At 39.4% G+C, this 23031-nt stretch overlaps 1 protein-coding gene across 5 annotated transcripts in view; it reads left to right on the forward strand.

The window, feature by feature from the left end:
• LOC147167127 (low-density lipoprotein receptor-related protein 1-like) overlaps positions 1-23031 on the forward strand; it is a 120818-nt gene that overhangs the window by 20087 nt on the left and 77700 nt on the right. For all 5 annotated transcript variants that reach the window (XR_015096305.1, XM_086087323.1, XM_086087324.1 and 2 more), the window contains exons 3-6: positions 14487-14624; positions 18501-18620; positions 20067-20195; positions 20266-20529. Coding sequence is in view for 4 of the 5 variants with exons in the window: in XM_086087323.1 (XP_085943449.1) it covers positions 14487-14624; positions 18501-18620; positions 20067-20195; positions 20266-20529 (651 nt within the window). In the remaining variant the exon portion in view is untranslated. The remainder of the gene's footprint in view (positions 1-14486; positions 14625-18500; positions 18621-20066; positions 20196-20265; positions 20530-23031) is intronic.

The raw sequence follows: 23031 nt of genomic DNA on the forward strand, positions 1-23031 counted from the left end.
AAGTAATGGAACATTTCACCTAAATAATGTTCCGTGGAGGTCATTTTGCCTTAAAGCTTAAAGCGTAAAGCGTCATGGAGATGTGCAATGTTTGTTTGTTTTATCTGGATGGGATTTCCTTTTTTCTCCCAGCGCCCCATAGATGCAGTTAATGAGACAAATGCAAACTGAATGAACTAAAAAAAAACAGCCATGGTTACAAAGTCTACATTAGAGATGAAATGCTCTCAGGCTGGATCCCTGGCGAGGGAATGAGAGGTGCAGTGTCTCCCTGGTCAGCTTTTCAGAGGTAGTTTTCCAAGAGGATCCAACGTTTGGACGTAGGGGAAAAGGTGGGTGTGCGTGTGTATACGTCTGACATGTTTTTGGAGGGTTGGCATCGAGTAAGAGACTGAGAGGCGGGGGTGAAGCCTGAAGTTAAAGTCTAGACGCAAAGACTGTAAGAGAGTCGGTCTGGAAGTCATTAAAGACGCGCCCACAGCAATGGAGAAACCTGCTGTTTTGCACAACCTGCTCTTTCCTCCTTTCTCATCATCTGTGGGCGAGCCTGCTTCCTTGTCTTTATCTGGGACAGAGACAACAGTGACTGCATCCCTTCTCTCATTCTACGTCTCGCTTCTTCCAGAACTTCTGAAAAACAACACTTACGGGAATAGCGCAATGAAGGAACTGGAGTTCACACTGCGGTAGTGGAAAAGGTTGTGAGTCAGAGACAGGCCTGTCAAATTAGAATATGTGGGCAAAACTACTGAGAAATACCTTTTAATCAATCAGAAGTTGCTTTAGATCTCTGAGTCTTCATATAATTGTTCTGGACAATAGTCTGGAGACAGTTTAGAGAAGAACCTTTTCTGTTGCAGCATGATTGCACTCCATCAACCCCATTGAACACATTTGGAATAAAGTACAGCAGAGTATGCAAGTCAACATCAGTGGATGAATGTACAAAAATTCCCCCAGGCACACTTTCAAATGTGAGAAGAAAACAGTTTAACATAATGGTCGGATTTCCACTTGAAAATAGGGAAACTGCGAAGAGCAAGGTTTTTACATTGAAAGCATCAGAAAGAGACACGCTATCAGACCACAACAATGGAAGAGAACCAACTTGTTCTTTTTTTGATCCACTTAGGCCACTGTAAGGAGACTATACCCCCTTACCAAAAATAAGTATATTTAAGTATACCTGAAGTATACTGAAAATTAGGAACGTATACTTCCAGGTTACTTTTTTTGTACTAATTGGAAGTATACTCCACCAAGTAAATGTTAAGTGTACTTGTAAGCAGGGCTCTAAATTAACTTTTTTACTAGCCAAACACGCGATCAAACAAGCGGTGTGTACTTCTTTTTTTTTTACCACAATCATTAAAAATCCATCCACAAGTAAATAATAGATTGAAAATATAGTTCAGCGTTGTTGTAAAACATTATTATATTTATTGTATATACTGTGTTTTTATTTTTAGTGTACTAAAATGGGCCAATTTAGTCCCAAGGAGTTTACTTAAAGTTTAATTTTAGTTAGTGCTATCAAAGTTAAAGCATTGACTAATTAATTAATCACAAAACAATAGCGCATTAATCATGTATTAACACAGATTAATCACACTATTAATTTTGATCACATATTATCCTTTATCTTGACAGCGGATGGCTATGTTAAAGGTAGCACAGGTTGTGTTTGAGCAAAAAAATATAACCACATGCATTAATTTATTAAGCATTTAATGTGGCATTCAGAATATTTGTTGATGTCAAACTAATGGGGTCTTTTTTTTTCATTTTAAATTATGCAAATCATTAACTGATTAGAAAAAAAAGGAGGATGAAAGTGTGCAATGGATCAAAAAATATTGAAGACGGTTAGCGCTCCTTATAATATTAAACATCGAAAGAATTAACACAACAGGTGCTCTTCAAATTTGACGGGAAAAAAATGTTGATTAAAAAAAGCCTTTTTAATTAAGCGATTAATCGTGATTAATCAAGATTCTAAGATGAGATTAATCTGATTTAAATTGTTTATTGTTTGACAGCTCTATTTTTAGTACAAGAATAAGTATAATCAAGAATAAACTTAAAGTATACTTAAGTATACTCTATTATGTACTTAAAATATACTACTTTTTGGTATCATGGAATTTGGACCATATGAACCCACAGCTTTTCCCCCAGCTTTAACCCATGCAGCTAAAACTATCTAACTCACCAAAATCATGTTTACTGTTCATAAATTTCAAGTGCCCCTTCCAACATGTCAAAATTGAGACCTATTAGTTTTGTGGTGCATATTTCTATTGTAATTTCACTTGTTGAATGTTATTTTGCATGTTAATTAGTGCTGTTTCCACTCACATTTCCACTGTAAGATTGGCAGTTTTTGACTTCTCTCATACCTTTACATATTCTGCCCTCTCTCTCTCAACATGCAGTGTTTAGTTTGGCAGATAGCTACCATTTGTTCAAATGAGAGGCAGAGTGTTCTTACTTCAAGCCATTTGTCATAAATGTTCATTCAAAGTACTTTTTTCAACAGAGCATTATAATTAGCCTAACAAGTCTCCTGCCAAATGCCATAATTATAGAAGCTAATGGAAATTAGCATTTCTTTTGTGGTAATTTCAAACCATCAAACAACTTGCTTTAACATAAAAACGGCAGAAGTACAAACATTTAACAGTATTCCCAGGCATATATTCTCTATGCTTTGTGGAAATAATAAGAACTGCTGGAGGTTAGCTTTAGCTTTAGCTAAGGCGTACACACCAGAGGGGGTGTTACAGTCAGTCAGTGTATTATGTCTGGTTTATGTGCTAAAAAAGTTTTGGTTTTTTAGCGGCTAATATACTTACATTCCAATTGACAGAATTTTATTGTAAGTTTATTCGTGAGGACACTCAGGGAAGAGGATATAGTCCGCTGCAATAAAGTGGAAATTGTGAAGTATGACACTGCACCATCCACAGCAAAGGTATAAAAACATGGCAAGCTAACACTGCTTGACTAATAAGCAACCAAGTGCTGGATTTCGGGGTTTTGGCAATTGGAAAAGGGTAAAATGTTAGTAGAGCCACGCAGAGTTGAATAGGTAGCTGGCAAAGGCGAAAAGGCGTTAAATTTCACATCATTTGATAATTTTTCTAAATACAGAGCCCAGTTAAGGTTGTATGAGTCAGAATGGACTGTAATTGTGGTTATCTTTGGAACTGTGGACTACCATCGACTCCTTCCCGCCATCATACTTTTGTTCTTATGGTGTTAGGCTGGTCTCTGACTCACATGCTTTTCCACTACCACAGTGTGAAATCCAGATCCTTCAGCCTGTTTATTGCGATGGTGCACTTTTTGAGGAAGCTTTTGGTTCAAGGATGCAAAAGGAAGGTTTATTGATTCTTTACGTGGATGCAGTTTCACAGTGGCCCTTGTCGGTGGTGTGGCTATTGCCAGTGAAGTCAGCCACTGTCCACTGCAGCTGCTGTGTTTCTCCCACAATGCTGTTCTTTGTACCCTGGGGTGCTGGGCCAGACTGGGATAGAGGGATACTGACAGAGGACAACAAAAACTGGACGGTTGTTTGGGCATATGCATACAGATCTACATTCCTGGTCAACAATAAGCCAAGCTACAACGTGATAGTCCAAAGGTCAGGTGTAGGACCTTCTTGAGCTCTCAGCCTATAGAATTTATGTGGGTCCCGCCGGGGCCCCACATCTAACGCAAGGTGGCCTTGGAAACATAACAAGTATAATGCTGACATCCGCTACCTGTAGTAAGGACTCTTTTACAGTCTGTTTACTACCTAAGCAGCCATTAGCCTTTTTGCGGTAACATGTACCCGACAGTTGACCCACGAAGGCGGTTCCAATGCCAAATTCAGCAGTCAAAATCGCCTTTCTAAAGTTCAGGATATTTTATCCCTTTCATTGGTGCTTAGGAAAACAGCAGCAACAGCTAAATGTCAGCATATACAACGCACTATATTGAAGGGTGTGCTGGCCTGCCGGCCATCAGTCGAGGCCATTTTTAGACAAGTCTGGCCAAAGCTGCCCCCATGAAGAAGGACAAGAGGGCCCAGACTGTGTTCAGCCAAGAAAAGCGTGTCAGGGGTTTAAATTGAAGGGAGAAAAAAAAGAAGATCCTTATGTAATCCCAGCAGGGCTCCCCACAGACAGTGTTGGGGAAGGCCAGAGGCACTCTAAAGGGGACACGAGGCAGGCTGGGACAACAGGAGAGATTAGGATGCAGCCGTGTGCGCAAGATGACCTGAAATAATACATTTGGACTAAGTGAAGGCATTAACATAGATGCTGAACATCTGGTTTGAACTGGTGGCACGATCTTTGAGGATGATGATGTCGTTTGTGTGACCGTACTGTCACATTGGTCTTCTCTTGTCCCCTCCCCCTTACCTGTCATGAGCATGGCTCTTTAATGGGATGTTAGCCACCTGGTTCCGCTGAAGATAACACTTTTGAAAAGGCATTAGCATTCCACATCTGTTCTAAATAATTCAGCATCGAGGACTCAAATGTTATACTAGCAGATTTACAGCAGATTTATTTCGTACTATTTACCTGCTTTGTGAGCTCAAAAGTCCGCCACCATGATAATATTACTTTTAATTAAATTTCTGAGATAAACACAAATTAATATTGCATTTGTTTGGTCCCCATTTTGCTTTCTAATTGTGTTATACACAATTGCTTGGCGCTCAATTTATACAATAGAAGTACATCTTAGCAATTATTCATGAGGCAAATAAATGTGTCCTCATAAAGAAAGTTGTGTTATGCTGAGTTAGAGCAGTACATCAGGGTAGCAAAGCTCAGACGGCCAAAGTTTTTATATGGCTGGCAGTGGGCTTTGTGCTAAACACTTACTAAAGCTGTTTATCTCAATATGACAATCATACATGTAACCAATTGCAATTAAATGGTACAGTACCTATTAATGCAAAAAAAACAAGCCCCCAAAATTTGTGTAACAGATCTTTCCATTTTCTTTGTAAAAATCTTGTACTTATCCATCCATCCATCCTCAACTGCTTATCCTGTTCAGAGTCACGCTGGAGCTTATCCCAGCAAACGAGAGAGATGTTATGTTATGTGTTTTGGGTTTTTGGGTTGGATCATGGCGTCATTGTGTTGTTATGGTCCTGTATTTGTCCCATGTGATGATGATGCTGTCAGTTGCTATGTCTCTTGTGATGATTATGTTGTCAGTTGCTATGGCGAGGTCCTGTAAGTGTGACTCTCAGGTCCTGTATTTAGGTTTTGTATTTGAGTCTTTTATTTTGTCATATAGGCCTTTATTCTATCATAAATTTGGGGGAGTTACGGAACGACATTTTTGTCAGTAAGTCGGTGTTTTTCTCAGAGCGTCAAGGTATCTCATCCCATTCCCTACTCCTCCATGCAAGCTGTTCTTCCACGTTTTTCGAGTTTTCTTCCATGCATCCAGACCTGCTCTCTCAACCAAGGTTTCTCCATCAAGTGTTTTCTTCGATAACCACTCACCTTGACTCATTAAGAAAGGATACTGTAAATCAAGTAATGAGTCTGTAAAAAGAAAAAAAGAAAAATCTGAAATTGATTTGCTACTCACTTGAAGCAAATTGTTTTTAGTTAAAACATACTACTGTGTATTTGTGGGGGGAAATCGTGAATGAATGCTGGTTGTGCTTCAAACATCACAGCCGAATTCCAATGTCTAGTTATTTGCTTTTCCTCCTCCTTCACCTAAATAAATATGGTACAGTATGTTTATTTGCTTGGGATAGCTGGCGATTTTGTCTTGAATAAATCTTGTTTACCTTTGCATGATAGAAGTGTTTGCTCAGTGGTTCATCCCCCCCAAGGAGAACTCTCGCTGCGGCATTTGGAGAAGTTTGTTGTGCTATGGAGAGCTGGATTTGGGCTTCCTGCTTGGCTTGTCACCTTGCCAGCTCTCCCAGGAGCCCCCCTGTGAAGGATCGCAAACGTGGTGTTGATATTTTTGAAGAGCAGGGCCTGAGCAGCAAGTAGCCAAGGATCCAACTGTCAAGTGCAGTGTGAAAAAGGATCTAGCACAGGTGTTAAGTTGTCAAAAAGGAATGCTTCAGTCAGAGCAGTATCAAACTGTTTTCCCATCACAATATGTGAAAAGGTTATTCAAGATTATCCTGTGCCCTTTCACATTGATACTTTGGAGTGTTATGGTTACTTTGTCCCATTGGTATGGGAGTTTTTCTTCTTCTCTTTTTTTTTTTTTTTATTGGCAGGGCAAACGGTGGAGGCGGGTCAAAAAGTTCCATGAAGGCGCCAGGTCAAAATTTAGTTGCTTCATCCAAGAATACGTCCTTCGGTCCATGGGCGTCACAGACGAGGCCAGCTGGTCAGCAGTAGCCTCCTCTTTAGTGGTCCGATTTTTTATTATTTTTGTATCATTAGGGGCTGATGGTGATAAACTGGCGCAACACTATTTATTTATGAGGTATATTTACGGATCAGCGTACTCGATTATTCATTGTCATCTAGTTGGCTGACATCTGTGAAAAGTCAAAGGATTATATTGGACGACCAAAACCTATAGTAGAAAGTGTTTTTAGAGTATATATTGGGTAATGATCCTTTCATATAGATTCTTGTTAGAGAACCCAGTGACACTTGTTGCCATGGCGAGTGTGGTTACATCACTGTCAGGCATAATGTGTGGGTGGTGTTGGAAGAGTGGCATCTGAATAATATAATCCGTGACTAATAAACTGCTCTTGTAGTTAGAAGTCATCTTATTATCAATTTACATGGTAATATTTTGACAAATGAAGTTGAAATCTGCTCTTAACCCTTATAATTGAAATGACTAGTCAGTTACTTCCCGACTGAAAATGTGCATTCATTTTTACTGTATATTTTTAGAGTTAAAGGAGAAGTCAACGTCAAACATTTCTTGATAATATTATGTTATATGTGACCTCACTACTAGTCTAAACATGACATTCAATTATGCAGCAAAATCCAGGAGCTTTTATCCATCTCCGGGGGCGGACATTTTGCCACTTGCTGTCGACTGAAGATGACATCACACTTGCTCAGGGCTCAGGCAACAACCAATCACAGATCACCAGTTTTCTGAAGCTGAGCCGTGATTGGTTGTCACCTTTCTGAAGTTGAGCTGCGATTGGTTGTTTCCTCAGACCTGAGCAACTGTGATGTCATTTTTAAGTGTCAAAATGGCAGCTTTCTGACATTGATAAAAACAACTGTATTTTGCTGCTTAGCTCATATTCCACTAACGCAATAACGCAACTAAAATACTGTATTTAGACTAGTGGGGCTGAATAGAACATATTATTGTCAATCATTTTTGGGTGTTGACCTTTTAAAAATGTGGAATATTTTACGTCAGGATAAGAACTGTAAAACTGTGTCCGATTAGGTTTACTTGGAAAACAACACAACGTTTTTCATTAAATGTTCAATTAAATCTTGGTAAACTCGAAACTAGAAAAGTACATATGCATCTCTCCATCGTGTTGACTGGCACAGTCTATAAAGCACGAATGACTGAAAAGAACAAAGTGCAGCCAAAATTTGAGGATTCCTGACTATAAATGTAAATTTAAATTCTGAAAAAGACCCCTCACAAATTACAGTGAGTAAAATCAGATCCTAGACATGAAGTACTAGTAAATGTGTGTGCCAACAGTAATCAATCGCTCACGTGTCTCGCGGCTCTACCAGCACCTCCCCGGCCGTGCCACACTTCAGATCAAGGTTTGCACATGACACCGCTTACAACACGGCAGCTCAGTGTGCTTTGTATGGGGCCACAGCCGACTTATGTGATCAAACAATGGCTTCATCTCGCGTGGCCTGACTCCATCACACTGCCCGATGGAACATGTGATCCATCTCTGTGTACAGCGACTTAATGAGTCTGCGCGTGCAAAGTGTCTGCAATCCTGCATGTCTCGTGTTAATAGAAAAAATATATATTTGGCTGAAATAGTAGATTGAGCACCTGCTTAACTTCTTCTTCTTTTTTTTTTTTTTTTTTTGCATGATATAACATCTAAAGAGGAAGCCAACCCAAAAATGTTCATTATGTTCTATTCAGCACCAGTAGTCTAAACTCAGTATCCTGATTAGAATTGCATTTGTGGAAAATCCACTCGTTTTTACCCATCTCACGGGAGTGGCCATTTTGTCACTTGCTGTTGACTGAAGATGACATCACAGGTGCTCTGTGCGCAGGGAATGACCAATCACGGCTCACCTGTTTTCTGAAGCTGAGCAGTGATTGGCCGTTTCAGTGGTGGTTTTTGGCTTTACAGTGAATAGCGTCTTTTAACACTCGTATGCAGGTAAGAGTGTCGATAGTTACTTTAAAATCACAAGCACAGTTACTAAAGATTATATAATCACATTTGTTTAAGTTTAGAAGGAATTATTTATCTAAATGGAACGGAACGTTTGGAAATTTGAACAGCTTGGATGTCGTTCAATAGACAATAGTCAATTCAAGACAACAGCATTTCTGCCAGATAACCTCACTTCACCACCACAGAGGAATATTGAATAAAAGGCCGCGTTTGCTTTAAATTAGCAGCCATTTCCACTGCAGCCCTGCTATCTGCTGCCAGCTCACAGAAGAATGAGGCCTTGCGGGACTTTGGATCTCTTCCTATGAATGAGGTGTTCAATTAGCTCCTGCGAGGCTCGCCTATTCTTTCTCTTTCCTTTTCCATCACTTCAATTGTTTTCGTACTCTGGTAATTGACCGCACATTTATTCAACGTAACACGTGGCAGGAAAAATTGATTCCATGTGGCCTCTGAAAGATGAGCCTTGTTGAGGTTTACTTGAGACCTCGTCAGATGCCTGATTCCAGTGGTCTTTTACGCTGCATTTCGTTGTGGTTATTTCTTCCTTACTTGTGGCACTTCACAGCTTCTTCTTATCAAGCGAGCAAAGGTTTGGTTTATATGCCGCTTCTGTTTTTCAGACTGGTTGATAATACAGTCCATCAATCCGATATGACGCAGCCAAACGTGCGGCAAACAAAGCATCCGGCCATTTGGTTTCTCGACATCCCAAGCTTCGTTACTAACTAACACCTTACATTTGATTTTCCTCATATTTAATCCCTTGGCCAAACATGAGTCGACTTGGGTCAGCTGTTTGATGGCAAGGCCGCAGCCTGCTGTTATTATGGCTCCCTGTTCTTTATAAAAAGCATTAATCCAAAATGGGGGGCTTTGTTGTCCCGTGTTAAGTCGGCGGCTTAGCGATAGGAGAACCAGCACGGGGGAGAACGTCACACGTCACCCTGATGCTATTGTGCTAACATACCTCGACCATCGTGTTCTGCAATTTTACAGTTTGTTTATTCATAGCGTGTACAGTAGCTCATTATGAAGTTACTTTAAAACTTGCTTTCTTTTCAGCTTGCTGTTATTGCAAACAAATGTGATAAAGCGTTAATTTGTAAACTTAAAAACAAAAGTTCTTCAAGTTCTGATCACATTTCTTCATGGAAGATGATGTTTCACCACCATAACTTAATGATTACAATTCAAATATATACATAAAAAATGGTTTTCCTCAGTCTTAGAAAGCCGTGCTTTTAGTGAACATTGATTAGTTACTATGATGAATCCCGCTTCAAAAGAAAACAAAAACTATTTGTTCCTTTGTTTTGTTCATTAATCATGTCGCACCGCCCTTCGACTTGGAAAGTATGTGACAGCCGTTGGGAAAGGCTGCACAAAATGGTGGGCAACAGGACAAACTTCTTGCTGAGTCATTTGTCCTTTTGTGGATGAAATACTGGTCAGAGTCACAAGGCAGCAAAACCTCATCCAGGAAAAAAAAGTTCAGTGAAGGATCATTAAGTCGAAAAAAGCGTCTGCGCTTTTTATTGTGGCCGTCCATTCACTTGTTTCTTAAATTCCGGCTGCAAAAACCTTTGAGGAATTTGAGAAAGTCTGCCCAGACTGGTGTTTACCCGAGATATATTTTCTCTTTTGGCGATCCCAAAGATATCTCTCAGCAAACACCAGCATGCAAGCCTGCATGCCACTGCACTGGCATGCTTATTGTGGGTGTTTAGTCTCTGTGGATGTGCGCATGCTGTCGATGCATTGAAGGAGCCCGTTCGGCCCGGATAATAGTGTGTTTGTAGTTCTGCTACTTTTCCTCTATGACCACAGTGGGATTGCGTATGTCAGCCTTGTGGTTGCCCTGTAAAGTTGCTGTACAGCCGATCCTTAAAGAGGGAAAACATTTTTTAAAAATGCTGGTTTGTTTTGACTTGGGTTACTTTTACTCAAGGTTTCATTTGTTTTGTTTTTTAAACTCAGCAGCTTAGGTTGAAGACTGGATTTAGGTGAGCTGAAGCTGGTCACCATTTTCGACAGTTTTGTGGACGGATCGCGGTTTAAATCCTGATTAGGGCCGATAGCCCACCCATGGAAATTGTTTGGGTTTTGTCAGGTGTAAAAAGTCTGCAAAACTTATCACGCAAGAGACTTGCTGTGACGACACCCGACAGAGGAAAGTTGCTTCTTCTTCATGAAACATGTTGGCTATAAAATTATTTTAAGCACAATTATACTGCTAACCTGCTAACCAATTTCTTGGTGGCTTTAAAGTGATTTTTAGCGCCATCTAGTGGTGAACTACTAATTGATTCAATGGGGTACCGCAAGATATACGTCACCACACTTAATTAATAATCATGAGTCTATTTTTTTATTTTATTTTATTATTATTATTATTTTTTAAAATTTAAAATAAAAAAATAAAATAAAAATAATAATCATGAGTCTAGCAAAGAGGGTCAAACTTGGCGGGCCAGTCATGCTAGACCAGTGGTGGGCAAACTGGGTCCTCAAGGGCCGGCGTCCTTCAGGTTTTGGAGGTTTCCCTGCTGCAACACAGCTGATTCCAATCAACAGGATCGTTACCAAGCTTATACAGAGCTTGCTGATGAGCTGATCATATATCAGCTGTGTTGGAGAAGGGAAACATCCAAAACCTGCAGGACTCCGGCCCTCGAGGACCGAGTGTGCCTACTACCCCTGTGCTAGACGCATGTAAACAGTCTACTAGCGAGATGTATACTGCGCTAAATCTACTTCTGTCCGAGAATGATATCTGTGGTGCCAAATTCATTGGTATGTTCAATTAAGGAGAAAGCTCGAGTGTTCGATGGATGAAAAAGACGGGGAAAAGAGCAATCGTAATTCTACTTTGGAAATTCTTGGGCACAACCAACAAAACTCGCTAGACCTTCATCTTTCAATTATTATATCCTTCCCGCTTATAAACCTGTTTCCTTAATTCAGAAAAGGCCCTACAGATCAATTTTCATACATGTCACAGCTGCACGAAAGGCAACAAAATAAAAAATCAGCATTTAGCATTTTCCCTCGTCATTCATCATTGTCGTCCAGCAGTCGGGGTAGTGCCAAACGCCCAAAAATAAAAATAATATAAAGACAATCGCTTACCTCTTCGGGCCGGCGGTGGCCGGCAAGAGCTGCATTGTCATCGTAGAAGCATGCATGCATGGCCCCCAACAAAATGTACATATGAAGGTGAAAGACTCACTTCGCAAACAGCTCTGTTAGACGTCTGCAAAAGTTGATCCACGTTCACATTTATCCCTCTGAACTTTTGGCTTCGGGAAACGAATAAAGAATACATCCTTCATATGTGGACGGTCATAGTGTCTGGAGTTGTTTCTGCAAGTTCCATAACAGCCGTGTTTACTCTGTATGTTTTTTCCCACAGAGATAAACTAGAACAAAACAAGCACTACTTGCATAGGTCGTCAACGAGCCGGCTTAATTTTTGACCCGCTTCCGGTTCAAGCTGCTGAAGTCACATGACCTTGCGGTCTAAAAATCGCATTCGTGCAGTACCCCCATTGGAAAACCCCACTATTGATTGATCACATCAACGTACATAAAAAAAAAAAAATATATATATATATATATGTATATATATATATATATATATATATATATATATATATATATATATATATATATATATATATATATATATATATATATATACGTATATATATATACATATATATATATATATATATATATATATATATATATATATATATATATATATATATATATATATATATATATATATATATATATGATTCCCGTACTTTGAAATGCATGCGCTTCGGCTGCATTCTAGTGGTCAACTATTACACACTGTCACTGTAACTCATCAGCGTGAGTAGTTTTTACCCCTTGTGGGATCAAAATCTTGACCCAGGGTCAAATCCCTCAACCCAATCTGCTGAGTATGTGCTGGGTTAGCTATTTCATCCAATTTACTTTTCACCCAGCAGTTTAAAGAGTGAACAAAGTGAAATAACTTGAAAAAAGAAGAAAAAGTAGGCCTAAAGAGGCAATGGATTTGTCAATCAAGAATTGATAGCAGAGTAATGGCCAACACAACACAACATCTTAATCCATTTTCAAAAACATTTCAAAGTTCACTTTTGGTCCACAAACACTTGTCATCTCATTATTATTTAAGTTACTTTATTGTCTCATAAAATATGAATCAAGCCTAGAATGTTGTAGAGGATCATCACTTTTTCATGAAAGCTGTGGGAAACTCGTTATGCCCAGGACAGAATATAGAGTCTCCATGGAACCTCTTATAGTGGAGTGCTGCTGTGCTGAGGTCGGCCATTTTGGGAAAAGGCTTCTTCTGGGGGGGTCACACAAAACTTCAGAGTTCAATCCTCTGTCAGGCAGGCACTACCCAAGAATATAGAGAAATATACATAAACAGGATGTTGAAAGATGGAGGCAGACTGACATTCATGATGGAGAAACAGAATATTTATGGTCATACATATATGAATGCCTGTTCACAAAATGTGTCTTCTGCATTTTAGCCATCATAGCAGCGAATGCAGCAAACGCGCACATTTAGTAGCACACATTGAAGCAATAAACATTTCAGGGTATAGGTGTCTTGCTCAAGGACACCACAGCTGTGGGTCCACGGGCTGTTGGGGGATGGTCCACCGTTGCATCTTTTCTAGTTTTGTCCATCCACAATTGGCCAAGCTAAAAGCGCTCAACTCTAAATTCAGACTTGCCTGTATACATAATTTAAAAATCCAAACAGCAGATTGTGACCTGAGCACAGCCTTTGAAGATTGCATGGTAAAATCCAGACGACTCCACACACTATAAAGTGGAGTTGTTAAATGTTGTGAAGTGACAGGAGCCTTCCGGTCCGATGTTAAATGCTTAATCGTTGCCAGCGTGTTTGTTTTGGTGGAAGGCGAGACGAATCAGAGTAACGCATCTAAAGGGAGGTTGTTTGAGGTCCACAAGTGATGTCAGTGCTGATGGTTAAAAATCTGCTTGCATGTGTTTTACTGTATTACTGCATGAGGCTTGCTTGAGTTTTGGAAAATGCTGTGTTTCTGCCAAATGTAATTGACCACTAGAGCAAACAACCCAAGCAGAGTGACTTGAATGATTGTGTTTGAATGTACAGCAAATTACATTTATAGTTTGGGAAGTTTAACTAAGAATAATATTTGTAAACGTAATGCAGGTAAAGCTACACAACCTAATGAGAACAATACAGTTAGTTTGTTATTGACACTGTCAAAGAGGTTTTTAGATTTTAGGCCACAGTGTCGTTTGAAACTAGACTTTACACCTATCTAATTGGATGGGTCGGGATCGGACGATATTTAGTTTTATTCAAAATCGGTGATCGGCTGTAATGTCTTAATTTGCCCCATTATTCAATGAAGTCATTTTATATTCAATGGATGGATGTTTGTCACTTTTTTTGGAAAAATTTTGGGGGGTTTAATTAAAATTTTCCCCCCTCATGCATTTCAATGAGTGTCAATCATTTGTGTGTTTTCATTATTCGTGTGCCGGGCCAGTCCCTATCCCCCGCAAATGACTCCGTCTTCTGATCGACTCTGTGATCGGTTATTGTTTTTTTGTTGTTGTTTTTTTTAAATCGGTGATCGGGCAAAAAATCCTGATTGTGTGTAAAGCCTATTTGAAACATATTCACAAATGATGTTTCAATAATCTGAATATATTTATTTGTTTACAATATTCAATACCAATTGGCTTTTAGACTCATATGTTCAATACAACACTCCAAAAAGTACATACATACAAATTTAGGATTTTTAACTTCATGCGGTGCAGATAATGGATGGATGGATGGCATCACATGTTGTACGGTATGTGCCCCCCTAGCCAAAAAAACAACATTCTGATTAATATTGCATTTGTGAAATATGAGTTAAGCAGCAAAGTCCACACATTTTGCCACTATATGGTATCAGATAGATTTCAGAAAGTGCACACTAAAAAAATTAAATAAATCAAATCTTGAACGGGACATTTGTAATATTTATTCCTTACGATGCTAATAACCTTTTGCGTTGACCATATTGGTTTTTGTCTCCCTCAGGCCCGCACAGTGCCGTGTTAAAGTGCCCGCCGAATGAGTACCAGTGTGGGGGGACAGAGCTGTGCATCCACATGAGCAAGCTGTGCAACGGAGCTCCGGACTGCACCGACGGCTGGGACGAGGGACCTCATTGCCGAGGTATCGCCCCCTTCTTTTTTTTTTCCACTTGTCACACACATCCTCACCATGTGATGATGACACTTTCATTTTTCATCATAGCAGTGCATATCTTCAAATTCCCAATACTGATATCCGCCTGCTGTGCCAAAGCAGTCAAGTAGTGGTAGCAAATTGATTCCCTGCATCAGGGCGATATTATCAGAGTGCACTGGGTTCAGATGTTCTGTGTATATATTTATGTGAAAACTGAAGGCTTTGATTACTACATGAAGCCAGGGGCTTATTCAACTATGACTCACGATCAAAACTGTGCTGCACACCCATATCGAGATGACAACAGCAGGACGCACAAGGCCCAAATCAATCAACGTGCTACGTTTGTGCTTATAAAATATCGACCTTGTCAACATCGACTGACAAACTGAAATTGTCTCCATGCGTGTGCTCTGCTGTCTTCATCCCCGACTTGGCTTTAATGGGTGGACAATTGAGCGACTGTCAATCAAAGAGGCAGCCAGGACGGGGATTCTCCTCTTGTTAATCTGACATTATCTGAGACAAGCAACTATTTAGTGTCGACAGATGCTGCAAATTTGTCGTAATTGTAGCGAACGCTTCGCCGCATGCAGTTGATGTATAAAGAAGGCAAGAGAGGCAACGTGACGGATATCCATGTGCTGAATGAACTACTATCAAATTTGTTAATTTGTTAAAATGTTTACTTGTACATTTATGTTTCCACAATTATTATTTACACATTCCTACAATTTGGTATTTTTTTGTATACAAGTAGCTAAGTTGATGTGTCGAATCTGCTGCTCTCCGTCATTCACTTGCATTGAACTAAAAAGTATGCTATCTTCTGATTGGTTAGTGTTAGTTAGCTGATAGGGGATCAGGAATTGTTGTCGCTCGAGCTGCATGACCAGTAAAGTTAAATTAAGAATAAATCCGTCTCCATCCTGCTATTTCATTTTATAAACAGTGTCCCATTAACTACCAACGCATCCTCACGTTAGACTATAGCTATGCTACGTGTACGTTTTTTTTCTTGCAAATTTGCCACTTTATAAAGTTTATAGAGGTTTTTTTCGGAATATTACCCCCCCTGAAAAAAAATATATATATACGTGCCGTATATTATGCTGTCAAAGTTAGGCGATCCTTTTCTGTTTGGACTAGTAAACGGAAACAGAAGGATAACAACAATAACAATAATCTTATTTTGTCAGCTTCGCACCAGTATTTTTCCACAGAATCTTCCACAATTTAGGTCAGAATGAAAGCAACCAGCAGACCTCTTTAAAAAAATAAAATAAATAATAATAATAAGCCACGTGTAGGACACCTTACGAAGCAAGATGCAGCACGTACATAATCAATTCTGCTAGTTGGCCTTTCAACTTGTACTGCCAGACAGCATAATAATGAATCTATTTGCCTCCTGATTTGAGTGGAGGGAAAAATCGGAAAAAAATAAGGTGGTTACGGACAGCAGTCTTTTTGCGAAGCTAGGCGCAAAAACCAAAATTAAATAAATAATGACTGCTAGCTTGCCTGAATTCTAATCAAATGTAAGAATATTGTACATTTTGCGATGACTTTAAATGTTTAACATAAATTGTTTTAATGAGGTAACCTTTAGCTCTTTATAAAAATGCACAGCACCAGGAATAATGACCAGATTTAAATTATTAATATTGCTACGTGGCGCACAAAGGAAAAAAAAAGCTTTTATTCATGATCAGACGTTATGATCCTGAGTTGAAAGCAACTATTTTACAGCGGTATGTATCAGATGAGGTTGTTTACATTGCTGCCTGTGTCGCTTTACCAAACACGTCTGAGTTGTCGAGTGCTCAGGCTTGTTTTGGAAAATTCCGGCCATGCCTGTCATTTTGAGTGCGGTGTGTGCCTGCAAGCCCGAGAAGCTCGCGCAGAGGCTTGCATACGGCTTGCTGTCGTCCGTTTTTCGGATTCGCCGCGTAGCGTCAAAATCGGCCGCAGCGCATTTCAGTCGAGTTACTCATCAAGACCCTTTTTTTCCACTGAGATCACATCAGCTTCATTTCAACAGAGACTGCTGAAAGAAGACAAACAAATGAGTTATGCTATTATGTAATTATGTGGGAACACATTTGTTTTTGTAAAATAGTTTCTGGAAGAAACAATTCTTATCCAGGCTCTATTGCTGCAACGGTTTGCATGTTGATGTGGTTTTTGTCTTTCTGGGCAAAGTGATTCATTCGTGTCTGGTTAGACTGAGGTGTGTGTGTGAGTTTGTGTTTATGTATTTGTGTGTGAAAGAAGAGAGAAGAGTCACTGTGATTTATGGTCTATCTCGATACGGTCAGCTGACAGGAAGGTGTGATTGTGGCGTGTTTGTGCATGTTTGTCCTTCTGCGTTTGAATCTGTGCATGGCGTCCTCGTTATAACTGTTTTTGTTTTTCTGTAGTTGTCTTTCTTATTACTACTGCTTAGTTTGGACCAGAAGTGGTTGATTGTGAAACCCAAACATTCTTCTCAAATAGTTTGCGTGCACTGTCTGGTCCCTAAAAAATATATGGGTAAAAAAACAAAATATGAGGCATAAAACAATAACATAAAACTAAAATCACAATTAAAAGGCAATAAACTAAGATTATGCTTTACTGGTTTACAGAGGGGAAATTCAGCAGTTGGAAAAAAAAATTACCCAATTTTTTTTTGACAGTAATATGTTCTATGCAGCCCCGCTAGTCTAAATATAGCATTCTGGTTAATATTGCGTTAGTGGAATATGAGTTAACCAGCAAAATCCAGCCATTTTTATCCATTTTATGGGGCGGCCATTTTGCCACTTGCTGTCGACTGAAGATGACATCACAGTTGCGCAGGTCTCAGGTAACAACCAATCACAGCTAAGCTTCAGAAAGCTGCTGAGCTGTGATTGGTCGTTGCCCGAGTCCTGAGCAACTGACGTCAGTCATCTTCAGTCGACAGCAAGTGGCAAAATGGCCGCCCCCTAAGACGGCTGGATTTTGCTGCATTTACTCATATTCAACAAATGTAATATTAATCAGGATGTCATTTTTAGACTAGTGAGGTCACATATAACACATTATTGTCAACAAATGTTGAAGGTTGACTTCCACTTTAATGGCCTTTCCTCAAGCTGTAGGTGGGGGTTCAAATTCTATGTTGTAGTAGCAGTGAAGACCAGTTCAGTCTGACATAATAGCAAATGTGCTACTGTGACCAAAAACAACATTTAAACGTGACGAAAAGAGGAATCTAAGCAAACATTTCAGTGCTGAAAAGAGCAGAAACAAATAGCGTCTGATTTCTCCCTTCACCGCCTTGTGCTCTTTTTGTGTCCCTTTTTTTTATTTCTGTGCTTCTCAGTCAAATAATGAACCGTTTAACTGAAGACCAATTGGAAAAGCACAACTTGTTTGGGGCAATTCAATTTGCTTGAATACGTTTTATTCAAGGATAAGATTTCAAGTGGTAGTGAGTTACGGAGCTGACTCTGGATCTTTTATTCTTAAACCTATTATTTGCACTGTCACTAGAACAAGTCTGGCCACACGCTGTAGTTACATCCAAAAAGATGCGCACACGCACACACTATGTACTTCAGCTCAAATGCCGACTTGTAAATATTCCCCAGAATGTGTACCCTGGCAGCCTTGAGTGTTCCAGCTCCCAGCAGAATGAATTAAACCTGAGTTTTGCAGTACATTGAATGGATTCTTGCACAAATCCTCCAAATTACCTTCATCTTCACACAAAATACAGTATATGTCCTGCTATGTTACAGACAGTATGTCTTTGCACTTGTTCCACAAATTGATGCTTTGTCAAATAATGTCTGCCCTGCTTTTTTTTTTCTTTTTTTTTTGCCTCCACAGAGTTTATATCCAACTGCTCACTCATGGGCTGTCAGGACAATTGTGCAGTGACTCCAGCAGGACCCGCCTGTTACTGTAAAAGTGGTTTTGAGATCAGCTCAGATAAGAAAACATGCAAAGGTGAGTTTTATTTACAGTTTATGCACAATTTTTGAAAATGTGGCGTTTATCTGCATGTATGTAGGATTTCAGTTAAATGGAAATTTGAATCAAATTGTTTTTCTGGCAAAGTTACTTATTATTTCTCGGATAGGTATGCTCATTAATTCCCCAGCTAAAAGGAATATTGCTTCAGGCTGCTGTTTCAAATTATTAAACAAGTCACAGATTTCAGCAATAATGTTGTGGTGGGGAGGGGGGGGGGTCAATCAGTTGATGAAAAGTTTGAATTATAACGCCTTGCGAAAGGAATTTTCGACCCATCCCTAGCAAATGGATTCATTCGGACACAAAGCAACTCAATGTGCCTCACAAAACCAAAATGCAACACCTAAAATCATTTACAACACAACAGCTCACAACAGTCAGAAGCAAAGCAGAGAAAACAAAAGAAGCTTATCAACATTACTAGACGTGCTTTGACAACATTTAAACATGTTAACAGAAGACTTTAAAAGCATTTAAATAATGAAAACATCAAGTCAATAATTTGAAGAAGGTTTCTGAAATTACTAAAAGATCATGCTGTGAAACTGATTTAAAAATTGATTTTTAACCTCAATTTAATAGCATTTGCACCCACGGCTGACTTCACTTCTATTGGCAGCTTATTGCAGTTTCATGCAGCATAACACTGAAACACAGCTTCACCATGTTTGCTTTGAAAACTGAATTATTGCTTTGACTTACGTCTTCATCTGAATAATTGCTGTGAGGAAAATTGATGTCAGGCAAAATCGTATTAAGAGTGCCCTGCTGCCAGTGAAAGACCCTCCAAAGGCGTAAAACTTAAATCTCAACCACCCCTTACCCCATGATCATAAGGACAAATTGCAGTTTCGGTCACCAACGAATGCCATGCTACTTTTAGTGGCCCAAATAGCTTTTTCTAGGTAGCCGCCATGTCCAGAGTGAACTGAGGTTTTAATAATAATAATAATAATAATAATAATTGGCTGGCAACCAGTTCAGGGTGTACCCCGCCTACTGCCCGAAGCCAGCTGGGATAGGCTCCAGCGACCCTTGTGAGGAAAAGCGGTTAAGAAAATGGATGGATCGATCATAATAATAATAATAATAATAATAATAATAATACTAAAAAGAGCAAAAGCAGCCTATGTCATATAATTTGATTTTCTCCATAGCATAAATTGCTGAAGTCATTTTCAACTTACTTGATATCAATAAATACCAAATCTGCTTGCAAAAATAAATACATATTATTTTTTAATTTTTCAAAAATGATTTAATATGACTGAGGGGAATTATTATTTAGCTGTTAGGCTAACACAGTGCATACTCGCAGGACAGCTCATCAGATGCAGTTGTTAGAATCCGATAAATAAGCGTGCTTATGTGCTGTATAAAATAGACGAAATGTTGATTGTTGGATTCAAATGTACGCAGATTTCGATGAGTGCAACTTGTACGGGACGTGCAGTCAGACGTGCACCAACACAGAAGGCTCTTATTCTTGCTCCTGTGTGGAGGGCTACCTGCCACAGCCGGACAACCGCTCCTGCAAGGCCAAGAACGGTAAAAAGTCGCTGACAGCAGCACATTGGCCCAGACGCTATGAATTTGTGTTGATATTTGTTCTGCGCAGTCCCAGTGGACCGTCTGCCCGTACTGTTGATCGCCAACTCCCAGAACATCCAGGCCACCTCTCTGAGCGGCACCACAGTCCACAGCCTGCTGTCCACCAGCACCAAGCAAACCACCGCCATGGACTTCCTGTACGCTCAGGAAACGGTCTGCTGGATCCATGTGGGAGAATCGCCCTCGTCCACGCATCTCAAGTGTGCCAAGATTCCCAATCTTAAGAGCTTCACTGAGGAGAGAGTCATCAACATCTCCCTCAGCTTGCATCGTGAGTACGCGACTACGCTCTTAAATTACAGGAGAACAGATATTTTATTCAGATTAGGGAGATCTGAGCAAACAATAGTAATTTGGAGCTTTCTAAAAGCAGCGTGCATCTCAAATCACCTCTCGACATTGAAATGAATGCAATGCAATCAGTCCATTCCAGACTCCCCTCAAAAAAAACAACAACAAATATTGTAATGTTTTTTTTACGTAATAAGTAGGGATGTCTTTTTTTTCAGACCGATGTCAATGTCAATACGAGTTTTCCCTCTGAGTATTCACCAATACCGAGTTCTGATACTAATCATTTTGATATATAACATTTTATTCGACACAGTGACAACAAATTGTAAGTAAAATCTGTGTCAAACTGCCGCAGTATAGCGCCAACTACTGCCAAGGAGGACTTACAGGATGTCAGATTTTTTTTTAAACGTAAATATCGGTGGCTGGTATCGGCAGTCTGCACTTGCACCTAATACTGTAAAATAAGATACGAGTACCTGGTACTCGCCCGTCCCTGGTGGTAACAATTTAATAGAATGTAAAGGATTCAGCAGTGATGATTGAATCATTGCAGTACCATCTGGTGAAAACAAATGAGTTTCAATAATAGTAGTCATTTTCCGTGGAGGATAAAGAATATATGCCGATTGTATGTAAATATCCATGGCGTAAAGTGTTAGGACACCACCACATACATGCTATTCGTTAGTCCGTTGATGGCATTTTGCATTGCGTGTTAGCGCTATGTTAGTGTTAAGGTGCTCATATCTCAAGTCAAAGCAAAAAAATCATCCAAACGTATCGCAAAAAAATTGTAAATCAGGAAAAGGTAGTTACTTCACATATACAAGACGTGAACTTTCTTTCTTTTTTTTTACACTAGTTGTGGAAGTCACATGCAATAGTTAACACTGTTATAATGTCATATTTCACATATCTTTCATTATTATCGTATTTTCATATTAAGAGATTTAGATAATTAAATCCTCTGAGAAAAACAGTCACACTATTTCTTTGGTACTGCATACAAAGAAACAGGTTGAAATGTATAATTATTTTTTCATTTTTTATTTTTTTTAGGAAAGTACTGTGTAATTCTCTGATATGATTATTAATGCAGGTCAGGCATAAAGGAGGCTTGGGCTTGAATAATACATACAGAGCAAGATTTTCAAATAAAACAGTTGTGCCACGTCTACAAGATTTGTTTTTGACCACGTTCATATCTGGAACCAGCCCAAGAGGAATCGGAAATCGGCCTGTGCGATTAATTAGATCAGAAGTTTAAGTCAGATTTAATTGTTCTTAGTCTTTCCGCCACGTGCCACTGCTGCTACTGCTGGATTTTCATATCAGCGTATGCTGCACTGAGCATTTCTTACAGATACAACTTTATTTGTGTGCATGCTGAAATGTAAAAAATTAGACATTGTCGTTTTCTTTTTTTGGTCCATCAGTTCAATACAATTCTTAGTTAAGCAGAACAATTGTGTTTTAAAAGTAATGTTAGACAAAATACATTTTTGTAGGGATGTGCAAGTACCACTGCCAGGTACAGTACCTGTGTCAGGCCGATACACGGCCTTATTTTATCGGTACTGGTATCTTATGGCTGTTTTATTATTAGGAACTAGTAATTATAAATTGGAAGAATAGAAAATTGCCATTGGGGGAAATGTTTTAATGGGATGCATAGGTCATTGTTTATTTTTAATTGGAAATTTTATGTATCAGAAGTATTAGTGGTATTGGTACTTGGTATCAGAGACTACTCGAGTTAGATAGTCGTACTGGTATTGGTCGAAAAAAAAGCGATATCAAACATCCCTAGTTTTGTGTGTGTTCAATTAACAAAATAAAACTGTGAAATGAGTTGACAAGGAAATGAGAAGATCCGTTATATCAGTCTATTTGGTACAGTGTGATTATATAATACATGGCTCGGGGCAGTGAAACACATTTTTACATTAAAAGAAAGATAAGAAGGGTACAATATTGATGATGATCACTGTCACTTGGCAACTTCTCAGCTAAAAGTCACGTTTAAAGATGAGAAGCATGAGGAAATACCAGCTACGTCCTTGTGTTGCTCAAATAATGCTAAAAGACATTTTACATCCTGTAAAGCAAGTTCACATAATACAAGTATGCCTAAGATCACGATAATAGCGTAGCATCGGCGATTCAGCTTGAATGCGTTTATAATTAAAGCCGCATTTGTGAATAGATTGGACCGAATAAACCGCTCGCCCGAGAGCACGCAAAAAGGCATCTGCTTGATTTCAGCCTCTTCGATGCTCATTCGATACCCAACACCAGGAAAAAGAAACAGAAGTTGTTTAATGAGATACAGCAATGTCATTTTCTGGGAGCATCTGAGGGTCTCGGACCAGACGGCACATCTCGTGTCAGTGCCACTCGACCTTCTGAACGGGCAACAGAGTGGGAGGTTTTTGTTGACAGTCGTCGTGTGAAGGCGGCAGCAGAAACCAAAGGC

This window comes from Leptonotus elevatus, chromosome 10 (genome assembly GCF_054856555.1).
Source record: "Leptonotus elevatus isolate MCC_2025b chromosome 10, RoL_Lele_1.0, whole genome shotgun sequence".
NCBI classification, from domain to species: domain Eukaryota; kingdom Metazoa; phylum Chordata; class Actinopteri; order Syngnathiformes; family Syngnathidae; genus Leptonotus; species Leptonotus elevatus.